Raw genomic sequence first — 14,503 nt, 5'->3', positions numbered from 1 at the left:
TTTAAGATGGTATTTTGGCCGAAACCGGTTTGGCTCAGTGGTAAAGCGTCAGTCTGCAGACTGAAAGGTCCCAGGTTCGATTCTGGTCAAGGGCATGTACATTGGTTGCGGGCATATCCCCAGTAGGGGGTGTGCAAGAGGCAGCTGGTATTTTGTTAGCATTTTGGTACTTCATCCTGCTCAGTGAAATCTTGATGGAATAATGTGCCATGTGCTTTTATGCAGATGAGAATATTAATGTTACTACTTAGATGGATCATAGTTGAATATAATATTTCTGAAAGTAAACTTGGGTATCTGATGATGTTTGGTTTTCAGGGCTCTGCCCTCTGCTTTGATCACAAAATTAAGGCAGCATTTTTTCCCCTCTTATAGAATCTTCTGAAGAGGAATCGGATGATGAAATAGATAAAGATTCTGATGTAAGTAATTTGTTCATTGGTACATAAATCTGCTTTTATAATCTTGTACCCTGTAAGAACAAGATCTTCATGAGCGCTTTCCTTGCTTAATATTTTTTGCCAGGATAATTGGGATGAAGATGAGGAAGAGAAAGAAAGTGAAAAAGATGAGGAGGTTGATGAAGAGGAGGAAGATGAGGATTCGGAAGAAAAAGATGAAGAAAATGGTGAGGACAGAGATGTGACAAGTGAAAAAGAATTAAATGGAGATTCTGATTTGGATTCTAACAATGAAAGTGAAGAGGAATGAAGACAGAAAACAAGCCAGTGGAACGGCACAGACTCTGGCTCACCTTCCCCAGTGCTGCGCGTTCCCTGGGTTCGGAGGCTGACAGGATGCCAAGGACCGCTGCACATTTCCCAACTGCTGATGGTGGCTCCCGGCCCCGAGTCCTGAGCAAGACTCAACTGTGTAAATAAGAGTGTTTCATTCAAATGTTAATAAACTTTACACAGTAAATAGACACATTTTCTGCAATGTACTGACATCAGTGTCGAATATATGGTATATTTTTATAATATAATATCCTAGTATGACTTGGTTATACCAAGAATTGGCATCAGTGAAGATAAAGACATTTCCCAGATAGGGTTCAAGAACTGGACTTGTGTGAAGGAGTCAGCTCTTATCTCAGGTTGGTATCTTCCATCACATCCAGACATGAAGCAGCACGAGTGAAAGAAGTTTTAATTTGACAATTATAAACTATGAAGGGATAACAGAATGAGTAAAAATGTGATTAAAAAAAGAAATCACCAGTGTCCCTAGATTGTCTGTTAACCGTGGTAATCTGATTTGAGTCAGATGGGATACTTGGAGGGCTTCTCTAAATAAATAACCACTTATTTTTTAAGCTGTCATGTGAAATATTTTTTAAAAACAAAAAATTATGATAATTAAAATTCAAGAGTTAGCCATATTAAGGATTTTTCTTGACTACAATTGCCTGTAAAGAATCATTAGTGTATAGATTTAGAAGTGCTCATTACCTGCAACTTTTAAAGAATTCAGTTGTAGCTGCTTTTGAAGAGGTTTTCATTTTTATTTAAATTACTAATGGATCAAAGAAGAATTGTTTATTTTTTCTCTTTGGTTTTAGATATTGAAGATAACCTTGTTGGAGTTTTTTTCCAAAGAAAATATTTTTATAATTCAGTAATTTAATGTTTTTCTTTCTTTTCATTACCCACTCTTGGCAGTGTTAGGGTATCTGTTTACCTTTAAAATAATAAATCTGACCCAAGATTTTTTATGTATGTATAAATACGTACTTTGGTGTGCCACAAACGCCTTTTCAAATTAGTGATGTGTTTTTGTTTTTGTTTTTTTTAAACATGCCAGTATTTGTTTAGTGCTCTCTAGGGAACATTCAGATGGAAGCTCGCCTCTTAAGGAAGGCTGGGGGGATGAGTTTATTTTTCCCATCTGTGAATATGTAAAACAAAGCCATTATCTTTGAGGGACTTCTTAACCATCCACGGTGAAACAGATTTCTATGCTCTACTAACAGCGCTGGAGCGGGAGAAGTATCTTGGGAAAGTGAGTTTCAGCCAGCTACTGTTATAATGTACAGTTATATTTGTCTATAAATGGAGCTGTTTATGGGAATTTAATACCATTCTCTTTGTAAAGTGAATAAATATTCATCTTTACCCATTGCTTGTCTTGTGATATATGTAGGGAAATGGCCACACGTTTGGCCTTGTGGTATAAAAGTTTTTTAAAAAGCAGTCTTACTCCATTAGCATTAATAGGCAAATGCTTCCAGTGCTTGTTGGATAACATTTGTAATGAAGTGAAAGAACCAAGAACTCTGTTGTAATCTAGTGATTGTTTCTTTTTTTTCTTTTTTCTTTTTATTTTTTAATGTATTTCATCAATTCTTCACAGAGAGGAAGGGAGAGGGATAGAGAGCTAGAAACATCAATGAGAGAGAGACATCGACCAGCTGCCTCTTGCACACACACCCCCCCCCCCCCCCCACCGGGGACGTGCCCGCAACCAATGTACATGCCCTTGACCGGAATCGAACCCGGGACCCTTCAGTCCGCAGACAGATGCTCTACCACTGAGCCAAACCAGCTTCGGCTAGTGATTGTTTCTTGATGTAGACCCACTCAGCTGGGTCACCTGGCCCAGCTTGCAGCTGTCTGACCTTCCTGGATCCTGGGCTTCCATAGTTCCCGTTTTGTGGTCTCGGTCAGATTTCCCTGCACCTGACTATAAAGAGGTGTCTAACAACTGCTTACTAATTACTTTTTAAGTTTATTTCAGAGAGAGGAAGGGAAAGGGAGGGAGGGAGAGAGGGAAAGAGAAAGAGAAAATGATGAGAGAATCACGCATCTGCTGCCTCCTACAAGCCTTCAACTGGGGATCTAGCCTGAAACCTGGGCATGTGCCCTGACCGGGAATTGAACTGTAACCTGGTTCACAGGTAAATGCTCAACCACTGAGTCACACCACCTGGGTACTAATAGTTTTTGCTGTGTTCTCCTAATCTAGACGAAAAAGTTGTGTGTGCAGTGTCGTCTTTTATGATTTGATTTTTTTCCAACTTTCGGTTTTGAAAAATTAACCATTTGTGATCAAAGCAAGAGTCACACATTGTATTTGGTTGTCATTGCTCTGACAGGACAGTTACTGTGGTTGGGTCTCCTCAGCACCACTCAGACGGCTGGTTAAGGGTATGTTCTAATGTAGGGAGCAGGTTGTTCCTCACCATGGCACCACCACAATATGGTTATAGTGAAACAAACTTGCTATTTTTAGCCAAACTTAGATCTTGTTAATCTCAACCTAGCCAAGTCTGCCCCTTCTTTTTTTATTGTGAACTGTACCCTTTCAGCCTTTGTAAGTGTACAGTTCTGTGGCATTAAGTACATTTACATGGCTGTGCAACTGGCAAAGTCTCTTAAGTGGTGATTTTTGTGATACGATCAGGTCCAGGAGGTGAAAGGGTGAACATGAATATAGTCAGTCTGTTGCGAAGAGACCAAATTTGAGGCCAGAAGCTCCAATTCTGGGCCTGTACTGCTGCCTGGCAATGAAAAGCCTGCTTGGTTTCTTTTTTCTTTGGTTCGTAACAGGAGAATAATGTTAATGCTGGTGTCACAAGGATGCTGGGAGAATCAAATGGGACAATGTCTGGGACACTGAACTCCAAAGTGCAGCATCGACAAAGGGGTTCTTTATAGAACCATGAATTGTTAAGACATTTTTCCAATATGGGAGGGGAGGACGGGGCCCAAGTTCTAAGGGAAAGAGTCCCTATGTTCTCTCGCACTTTTAAGAAATTGAAACAGAACCTATGGGTAAACAGTCCTTTTCCACAGGTGAAAAATTACTTAAATATTTTTCCCTTTAACGTATTTTTCAATCTGTCGTTTTAAAAGTACCAATAAAGATGCTGGTGGGAATGCAGATTGGTGCAGCATTACGTTTCACAATTCAAAATGGAACTTGCATTTGACCCAACAATCCCACTTTGGGAAATACTTGGTGTACCGGTTAATAATGCGGATATTTTTCTATAGCTGGAGTTACTCATATATTGATAATATATGCGATTTTGTTGTATTGACAATAAGCTTTAAAATTTCATATGTCAAGTTTTCTGAAGGTGTTAACATCATAGATATCTTTACACTTAAAAAAATGTTGAATTTTGTGCCAAAAAAAGCATTTATGTGAAGTTTTCATTACTTTGAAGAAAAATGCTGCTGAAAGTTATCGTATTCTTCAGGAAGCTTATGGTGAACATGCTCCATCTCAAGATACTTGTGAATGCTGGTTTAAACAGTTTAAAAGTGACAATTTCTATATGAAAGACAAAGAACCACGCTTGGATCGTAAAACAACCAGAATGGGCCAGAAGACATGGCAAAGTAATTTTGCTTCATGATGATGCACCATCACCCACTTCAAAACCAGTTAAAGACACGTTAAAAGATCTTGCCTGGGAAGTATCAACCCACCCGCTGTATTCACCAGACCTTGTTTCTTCAGGTAGATTACAACTTGTTCTGAGCAATGGCACATGCGCTTTCTGAGCAGCACTTCAAAACATGTGAAGAAGTGGGAAATTGGGTCTCTGAATGGTTTGCCTCAAAACAAGAAAAGTTCTATTGGGACAATATCTACAAATTACCTGAAAGATGGGGAAAATGTGTAGCTAGTGAGGGACATTACTTTGAATAAAGCACTTTTGATATTTCTCTTGAAATGATTGTGTTTTCTTTGATTACAAAATCCGCATTATTAACTGGTACACCTAGTGCATCCTAAAAAACCCAAAACACCTCTATGTTCCTGGCAGCCTTATTTACAATAGCTAAGATTTGGAAACAGCCCAAGTGTCCATCTATAGATTAATGGATTAAAAAAAAAAAAAAAAAAGCGGTGGGAAATTTACACTGCAATACTCTGCAGCTGTAAAAAAGGATCTCACCCTTTGGGATAGCATGGATGGACCTAGAAAATACTATGCTGAGTGAAATAAGCCAAACTGAAAAAGACAAGTATCACATGATCTCACTTGTGGAATCTCATGAACAGAATAAATTGACCAACAAAATAAGACCGGAAGCATGGAGGCATGGAACAGACTGACATGCCTTGATGTGGGGTTGGGGGAATGAGAAGAGATAAACCCAAGAGCTTACATGCACAGCCCATGGACGTGGGTAATAGGGTGGTGAAGACCTGTGATGGGTGGGTGGGTGTGGGGGAGGGATGGGAGTGGGGGAGGGATGGGAGCTGTCTGTAATACTATCAACAACTGAAGAGCATGAGGAAGGGACATAAAATCAAGCATTTGTAATGTTTTCTTGTGTCTCCTTTTCATCGTTCTGCACGTGTGCACACATTTTTCTTAGGAAATCTGGATCATATGTCTTAAATGGCACATAGTAATTATCCTTTGAAATAATGTTGCTTGTGGCTATTAGTATTCCACCCGTGTTACACCAACTAAATGTTCTAATTGGTTAGAAGTAATGCTACAGTGAACATTGTTGCATTTCATATTTGTCCTTTAAAGGTACCCTTGTGAGATATTCCTAGAAGTGATGTTACTGAAATGCAGGAATACTCTCTCAGACTTAAGGAATTTGCCCAAATTCTTTCCCAGAAGGTTGTAGAGATGTGAAGCCCACAGCCGTGCTTGTGTTTCCCTCTCATTGTGAGACTCCGCGGGCTGTTTTCATCAAAGTATTTTGGGCTCAGATTCTTGTCTGTGCTTCAAGGGGCTGTCTTATCTGTAAAAGCTTTATATATGTGAAAGATATCCCTTGCCAAACACGCTACAAACATTTACCCAACTTGTCCTTTCCTCCTTTTCTTGATGCCATTTTTAAAAAAGATAGTTTCCTTATTTTGAAGCTTAAAAACTTTCTCCTTGGAAGATACTCCTTGTATTTTGTTCTAGTCATTTTATCTTTAGTTGTTTTTTTTTGTTTTGTTTTGTTTTTTTGTTTGTTGTGTGTGTGTGTGTGTGTGTGTGTGTGTGTATTTTAAAGATTTACCTCTCTAGTAACTGGTTATTTATCAATGCACTGGTTGTGAAGTAAAATGGGTTGCCACCACCATTTTTCAAAGTAGACAGGTGATTACCATGGGAAATACTAGTGCATTGTGTGTAGTTCAGGGTGGTTGTGTCAGAGGGGTTCATATATGCGGGGGTGCAATGCGGAAGGTGTTCTGTGGGTAAGACTGAAACCTGCTGCTGTCACTTGTGAGGAATTCTGTGTATCAGTGTGTCAGCGAGACGAGCTCTCGGGTTCTTTCTCTCTCCCCACCCCGGACCAGTTCTCTGCACGCTGTGGAAGACTGCTTGCTGTGCCCTGAATTTGTGTCCGCTCCAAACTCATTTGTCAAAACCTTAATCCCCAACGTGATGGCGTTTGAAGTTGGGGCCTTCGGGATCCCTCCTGGTGGGATTATCCTTGTTAGAAGGATGGGAGAGGGCTGGCTTCCTCTGCTCTCTGCGGGGGGAGGGGCGTGGAGAAGGCGGCCATCTGCAAACCCAGCGGGTCCTCCTGGGGGACAGGTCTGCAGGCAGCTTGGTCTGGACTCCCCAGCGTTCAGAGCGGAGGAAGAAGTGCTTGCTGTCTAAGCCACCCCGTGTGGGAATTGGTCACAGCAAACGGATAAAGGTGCTCTTTCCACCCCCTAGACTGGGCCTTGCTTTGCCATACGGCAGGTGTGTTTCAGCTTTTCGTCCTAGTCCACAGATCGCTTCTTGCGCCAGTACGTTAGCTTGCACGATGGTAGCTTTATAATTCATTTTTATTGTTGGTAACTTTATATCTCTTTGACATACTTTCCTAAACATATCTTTTATCTTCCATATTATTAAGTAAAGTTTCTCTGGTTGTAAGAAACAAAAACTTAACTAGAGGCAGCATCAGCAAAAATAAACGCATTGTAATGTCAAAGAATCTCAGTCTAGAAGGGTCAGCCGGGCCTCAGGAAGGATTGTGAGGAGGTGGGGGAAACCATCACCTCGGTGTGGTCCCTTAGCTGTTGTCCTCTGCTGTCCTCCCTGTCTTTCCCTGCCTCCCAGTCCTACAATCCAGCCACCTGCTGGTTTTCGGGACTGGTGGGTGTTCTCTGCCGCTCTGGTCCACTCTCCTTCTCCATCTGCTCTGTGCACTGGAGGCTGCCTTTTGCACACTGTGCCAGCCCGGCTTCTGGTTGGGATCAGCCAATGCGAGGTCCTGGCAAGGCCTGGAGGGAGGGAGGGAGGAGGTCAGGATACTTACTGCCCTGGGGAGCTCCGCTGTCTCCACTTGTGCCTGGACTCTCACAGGAGTGCAGTAACAACCCCCTCTTGGCTCTTTTGTGGCTCTCGGTTAAAGGTTGCTTCCCCATTAAAAACCAACTCCCCACTTCCCCCTCCCCCAGCCCCTGACAACCACTTTTCTTCTTTCTATGATTTTGGTTAAACACCACATTGAAAAAATAAATTAGAATTAGACAAGTAAACACAGAAATGTATTGTCGTAAGGAAGGATGAAAACATGACATTGGCCCAGGCCTTGTAGGAAGCACCGATGACTGGTCAGCTGCTAACAGATGCTGAACAGGTGCATCCTAGAAACCAGCAACTCAGCTTAGAGCTGAGGTCCTTGATTCAGTTCTACTATTATAGTACGGGTGGGAGACTGTCTAGTTTTGAGATACTAAAATACGTTTTTTTTTTTCCTTTAAAAAAATATTTTATTGATTTTTCCCCAGAGAGGAAGGAAGAGGGATAGAGAGCTAGAAACATCGATGAGAGAGAAACATCGACTAGCCGCCTCCTGCACAGCCCCCACTGGGGACGTGCCCAAGGTACATGCCCTTGACCGGTATCGAACCTGGGACCTTCCAGTCCACAGGCTGACGCTCTATCCACTGAGCCAAACCGGTTTCAGCTAAAATAAGTTTTGATGAACGCAGAGGCTGCAGCCAATTTTTCTCCTGTCCCCAAACCCTCTCTCCCTCGCTAGACATCGTGTGGCTGGAGTTCAGCTTGCACAGGGGTCTGCTCGCTGCTCTTGCTCTGATTTGCTGAATTTGGTGGCTGCACAGAGAATCAAGATAATGAAGCATCATCCCATTGTTAGTGATGCTATAATTGTGTTTTCTTGCCTGCTCACCAGGTCTATCCAGGTTACCCAGTTACTTTTTTTAGAAGAACAATGTAAAAATAAAAACCAACCACTAGGTGTCAGCCTTGCTTTGTGCAAATTTCTTCTTATCCTGGACCAGGCATCTGGAGGAAAACTGCTGGTTGTGACTGCTCCTGTGTAACACATGCCGGATTGATTGCTTCCTTAGTGTGGGTTTAACTCATGCCTCTATCCCTGTATGTATGTTCTGGACTGTTATATGCCAGTGCTATCCAACAGACCATTCTGTGAGGACAAAAATGTTCTCTGATGCCCAGTATGGAAGTCACTGGCCACATGTGGGCATTAAGCCCTTAAAATGTAGCCAGTGTGGCAGAGTAAATGAATTTTAAATTATATTTTCATTCATTAGTTTACGTTAAATAGCCACATGTGGCTATGGTATGGAGCAGCACAGGTCTTCAGGCTTGATTAGATTTAGGTGTAATAATTTTAAAAAATATGTATTTTATTGATTTTTTACAGAGAGGAAGAGAGAGGGATAGAGAGTTAGAAACACCGATGAGAGAGAATCATCGATCAGCTGCCTCTTGCACAACCCCGACTGGGGATGTGCCCGAAACCAAGGTGCAAGCTCTTGACCGGAATCAAACCTGGGACTTTTCAGTCGGCAGGCCGACGCTCTATTCACTGAGCCAAACCGGTTTTGGCTAGGTGTAATAATTTTGACAAGAGATCTTATCACAATGTATACTTCATATTGTAACACACCAGGAGGCAAGATAATGAAACATCATCCCATTGTTAGTGATGCTGGTAAAAAAAATAAATAAATAAAAAAGCCTTTACTGGGTATAATTTACAATTAATAAAAGCATACATTTTATATGTACAGCTCAATGAGTTTCAACAAATGTTTATACCTGTATAACCATGATATAATCCAGTTACAGGAAATTTCTATCACCCCAAAAGGTTCCTGTGCATCTTCCCAGGTAATCCCCAATAGCCCCAATATCCCTCTTCCCATAAGTCTGTGACAACCACTGATAAGCTTTCTGTTACTATAGGAGTCTTTCCAAGAGCTTCATGTAAATAAAATCTTACATATACATCCTTTTGATTCTGAGTTTCCATGAAGGCTACTTGACATACTGTTTTTGAGATGCTGTATCCATATGTTATTGGTTGTTGCTAAGTACCATTCCATTGTACGGATATGCTACAACTTATTTATTCCCCTGCTGATGGAGATTGGGTTGTTTCCAGCTAAACGTTTCCTCTAAGCACTGCTTTCGCTGCACCCTGCAGGTTTTATAGGCTGTGTTTTCCTTTTCATTCAGTACAAAACATTCCCTGTTTCTCTTCTGTGAGTTCTCCTTTGACGCATGGATTATTTAGACGCATGATTTTTAATTTCCAAATATTTGGGGATTTTTCAAAGAGCTTTCTGTTAATAATTTCTAATTTAATTCTGTTGTGGTTGAGAGAACATCCTCGGAATGACTTAATTCTTTATATTTACTGAGACTTTTTTCTAATGACCCGGCATATAATATATCTTGGTGAATGTTTCTTATGCCTCCCCTCCCCTCCCATTCCCTGTCCCCCTATAATCGTTATAAGCGAGCGATTCTGGAATACAGGGGAAATGGGACATACAGTCCCCTGCCTTTCAGGTGGGCCCCATGTTTCATTCCAGCCACATTCTGGAATCATGCCATTGGCCAGACCTATCCCAGGACCAGGACAATCTCCAGCCCTGACATTCCTTCTGTTTTGTGAAACAAATGTAAATGCAAAAAAACATGCACCTGTCAGGGTCTCTCTCCATCACCCAGCTCCCCGAGCTCAGCCTGTGGTCTCTGTATTTCTGGCATCTGGCACAGAGTGTGGCATAGGCAGCTTCGGGGAATGCTTGATGTTTGACATCCAGCAGGGACAGGATGTGAGCGAGGGGAGCAAGCAGAGACCCTGCTGAGGGACAGGGCAGGCGAGCTTGGAGGGGCTTGTTGGCCGAGGTGCTGAGTGCAACCATGATCCCAAAGACACTGGGAGCCACGAGGGCTGCCTGGCTGGGCAGTGACCACCAGGTCTCACTTTCAGAAGCTCTGGCTCTGGGCTGTGATGGGAGGGTGGGTTTGGGAGGCGATGCCCAGGTGGAGCTAAGGGACTTCAAGGCCCACCTTATCCTGTCCCCACCTGAACTTGGACAGGGGTTACCTTTCCAGGCCTCAGGGTTCCCACCTGTAAACGCAGGTATCTTCATATCTAGCTCTCGGGGGACCTGACACAAAGCCCAGGGGGTCTCTTGCTGCTGCAAGGCCTGGTTTGGAGGCAGCACCTCCTTGCTGGGGCCTCGGGTGGAGGGCTCCATTAGTTCAGTTCAGCCAGCCAGCCTTGAACCGTGGAGTGGAGCGCCCCCTGGTGGAGCCCAGCGTGCCTGCGGTTCTGGCTCCAGGCAGGGCCCGCCCTGGGGCCTTGTTCTCACTTCCCGTTGGCTGCTCCGGGAGCTGGTTAATGAAGCTGCTCCTCCCAAGGCCTCAGAGGAGCCGCCCTGGGCGGGATCTCGGAGGAGAGAAGCCCAGGGAGCGCTGAGAAGGCAGGGAGCCGGTTCGGTCAGCGCGCCCTGGGCACAGGGGCCTCCGCCGGCCTGGCCTCCTGAATGTGTGACCAGCCTTCCGCCAGCTCTCCCTGCTCTGTGTCTCACACGCCTGCCAATTTCTCTGCAAAAAACATGGGGGATTGAGGATGGGGGGTACAGAGAGGGAGGGGGGCAGGGAAGAGGGTCAGCCTGGAAAAAAGTCTTCGTGTCTTTGGGCAAGTGGTTCTTCGCAAGACTGCACAGCATTGGTGAGGCCCCCCGGCCCTTGGGTCATGAGGGCCAGAAGGGGCCAGGGTGAGGAGGGGGGACAGTTATCCTTTGAGGGGAGACGCCAGCCTGCGTGCATGTGTGTCCGAGGGCTGGGCTCGGTGAGAAAGCACATGGCGGCTGCTAGGGTTCCTGTTTCCCATGAGCTGGGGCTGTGGCATGTGGCAGTGGAAGAAGCCACAGGCTTTCTGCTGAGAAAGGTTAAGCAGGGGCCAGAGGTCAGGAAGCTGGAAGAAGCAGGGTCAGGATTCACACCCAGCTCCGCCCGTGGCGGCCAAGGCCTGGATGCTCGCTGTCCGCCCTCTGCCTCCAGAAGCAGCTGGAGAGCCGGTCCAGAGTTGGGCCCAGGGACCAACTGCCCCGAAGCCAGGGGTTCGAGCGAGGGCCTCCCTGCCCCAAACCTGCCAGGCACGCCCTTGCCGCCCGCGGTCGCCGAGCAGCGGGGCCCAGTGCGCTCTCTGTGGCCCCACAGGACAGGCCGGCCCCGGGGGAGCCCCCGGCCGCGGGGAGCCCCAGGGGGGCTGAGGCCGGGGGAGCCGTCTCCTGGCTCCCTCTCCTCCACGCCAGGAGCTGGGCTCCTTCTGAGCCGTGGTTGCTATGCAGCCTTGTTTATCCAGAGAGCCTGGCGGAGAGCGGGAGCAGGCCAGCAGTGGGGCCGGCGGCTCTCCCAGTGCCTGCCCAGAAGGAGGCCCTGGGCCCAGGGCTGGGAGCCAGGCAGGAGCCAGGGCTGCTGGGCACCAGGCCACCCTGTCCTGGCCTCCCTGGACCCACCAGCAGCAGCAGCATCTGTGGGCAGACCATGGAGCCCGGGTCCCTCCGGTGACAGGAGTTTGTGCCCTGGACGGGGCAGGGAGAGGTGATGTGCCCGCCGCTGTGTGTGGGGAGGGACGGAGAAGCCCTGGGAGGGGCATCAGGGGCGAGGCCCAAGGGCGGTGAGAGGAAAGGCCCCTCAGGACGTGGGGCTGTGTGACTGTGGGGCCGTCCATCCCTCTCCTCGGGCCTCAGCTCCGGGGGCGGGGGTGGGAGTCTGTGAGCCTAGGAAGGAGGGGCTGCCCGGCTGTGCCCACCCAGCAATGCCCTTCGGGGGTAAACTGCACGCAGCACAGGCCCCACCGGCCAAGGCTCCCTGCCAGGGCCAGGGCCAGGGCTGTGGTGCCCGCGGAGATGGGGCCTGCCGTGGGGAAGGCTCTGCGCTCAGGGGCACGGGTAGGGGTGGGGGTGGGACCCCCAGGTTAAGCCCAGGCTCCGAGGGGCTCTGCTCTGGGTGGGATTCCGGCCCTGCCCCCTCTTCCTGGCTGTGCGGGCTCAGGCTGTTCATCCTGAGCCTCAGTCTCCGGGCCCGTGAAGCGGGGCTTCAATAGCGCCCCTGGCAGCTGCCCGGGCTGAGACGGGAAGGAGGGCAGCGTGTGTCGGCCCCTGTGCCAGGCGGAAGCTGCTTCCGTTGATGCCGTTGTTATTTCAGGGATGATGGGGTTCACCGAAGCAGATCTCGGCTCTGACACAGGGACCCTGTGAGCCCCTCGTCAGGACCAAGGCCCTCGGAGGCCAGGCCCCCGGGCTGGCATTTCCTCCGGGCACCGCGGGGACTGGTGTGCTGTGCCCTTGGTGCAGGCGGAGGCGGATCGGAGAGCTGGGTGGTGTCCTGCCCCCAGGGGTGTGCAGGCCCCACACTGCGGTCCTCCCGCCCTGGCCCAGGCCGGCCACTCCCAGGCTGGTCTGCCTCAGCCCCTCCATCCCTGGAGGGAGCAGCTGCCGGGGCGTGTTCCTGCAGCAATGCCCATGCCCCCGGTCCTGCCGGCTGGGCTCGGAAGGCAGTGGGGGCAGACTCGGTGCTCAGTGGCTTTGTCTTCTCTGGAGGACCGCCTTGAAGGGGCGTCGGCGGTGTCTCCGTTTCCGTCGCTGAAGGAAAACGGGGCTCCGAGGAGTTTGGTAACAGGCCTGCGGTCACACAGCTCACGGGTCCTGACATGCAGTCTGATCCACCCTATCAGTGCCTAGCTTGTGGATGAAGGAGTGAGTGATAGTCTGAGCCCAGGAGGTCAGAGGAATGCAGGTCACCTGAGAACATCAACAATTTCCCTGGAGGTTTTATTTATTTATTTATTTTTAAAATATGTTTTTTTGATGTTTTACAGAGAGGAAAGGAGAGAGATAGAGAGCTAGAAACATCGATGAGAGAGAAACATCGATCAGCTGCCTGTGGCACACTCCCCTGGGGCAGGGAGGCCCTCGCTCGAACCCCTGGCTTCGGGGCAGTTGGCCCCTGGGCCCAACTCTGGACCGGCTCTCCAGCTGCTTCTGGAGGCAGAGGGCGGACAGTGAGCATCCAGGCTTTGGCCGCCACGGGTGGAGCTGGGTGTGAATCCTGACCCTGCTTCTTCCAGCTTCCTGGAGGGGACTTGTCACGACCATGTGGCCAATCCTATCCCCAGAGTCAGCAGATGGAGGCTCCTCTCCCTGGGTGGGAGGACATGCCCGCAACCAAGGTACATGCCCTTGACCGGAATCGAACCTGGGACCTTTCAGTCCGCAGACTGATGCTCTATCCACTGAGCCAAACTGTTTCGGCTCCCTGGCGGTCTATGGGATGGGATGGGGCCCTCCTGTTGAGGGGAGGGGACTGGCTGGCAGTCGGAACGTTGCCAGTGACCTGGGTTAAGCCACATGATTTCTCCGTGCCCGTCCAGGGTCTGGGCTATGGTGTCTACGTCTCAGTCCTAATGTTTGTCAAGACCCCCCCCCCTTCCCCTTCCCCTTCCCCAGGAAGTCCCTCCCGGGTACCACTCGAGGGCTCTGCATGGGACGCAGGTCAGAGGACGACATTCCTTTCCTGGAAACATCTGCCTGCCTCCCGGGTCTCCCCCCTTGGGCCTCGCCACCTCCCCTGGGCTGGTTCCTAGGACCCTGAGGGCCCGGAGGTCAGAGGTGTGGACCCCAACAGGGGCAGCCTCAGAGGGCCCCGCCTGCCGGCTGGCCTTGGGGGGGCAGTGGACTGCCGGTGTCCCTCCGGGCGGGGGGGTGTGGTGGACGCGGGCACTGTGGGCTGTCCTGGCTGGTGGCATTGTGCCCGCTGAGAAGCCTGTGGGGGGCGGGCTGGGAGGCAGTCTGTGCAGAAGGCCCTGTGCCATAGAGGTGGCCCTGACCCTCACGCCGGCTGGACTCTCAGGCAGCCCCGAGCCTTCCCTTTAGCCTCCTGGAGAGTGGTCGCTTTGGGAAACCGAGGCAGTCATCTCCACCTTGACAGCCGATAATGAGAAGCAGAGCTGGGGTCTTGTTATAAAGGGAATCTGGCTTGTGTGGCCCCGTAGTTCTCAATCCTATTCAACGTCAGCATCACTCAAGAGGTAATGGGGAAAAAGACAAAAAAAAAAAAAAAAAAAAATTCCAGCAACAGGTCCCCGTGGCCTCTCCCTAAAAGACTAAGTCAGGAGGGGCCCGAGGCAGGGCCTTGGAATTCGTCATGTTAATCAGCTCCCAGGTGATTCTGGGCGGTGACCGAGGCTGAGCACCGGAGCTGGCGTGAAATATCGCCCGTCTCCATGTACTCTGCACAGGA

General features: G+C 48.5%; 1 protein-coding gene across 1 annotated transcript in view; it reads left to right on the top strand.

Annotated features, from left to right (window-relative positions):
• WDR43 (WD repeat domain 43) overlaps positions 1 to 1,776 on the top strand; it is a 36,119-nt gene extending 34,343 nt beyond the window's left edge. Inside the window, exons 17-18 of the mRNA XM_036434878.2 lie at positions 376 to 422; positions 526 to 1,776. Of these exons, the coding sequence (XP_036290771.1) occupies positions 376 to 422; positions 526 to 711 (233 nt within the window). The 3' untranslated portion in view covers positions 712 to 1,776. The remainder of the gene's footprint in view (positions 1 to 375; positions 423 to 525) is intronic.
• Positions 1,777 to 14,503: the final 12,727 nt, after the last annotated feature.

This window comes from Pipistrellus kuhlii, unplaced genomic scaffold (genome assembly GCF_014108245.1).
Source record: "Pipistrellus kuhlii isolate mPipKuh1 unplaced genomic scaffold, mPipKuh1.p scaffold_m20_p_13, whole genome shotgun sequence".
Classification (NCBI taxonomy): Eukaryota; Metazoa; Chordata; class Mammalia; order Chiroptera; family Vespertilionidae; genus Pipistrellus; species Pipistrellus kuhlii.
This window is presented reverse-complemented; position numbering and strand designations above follow the sequence as displayed.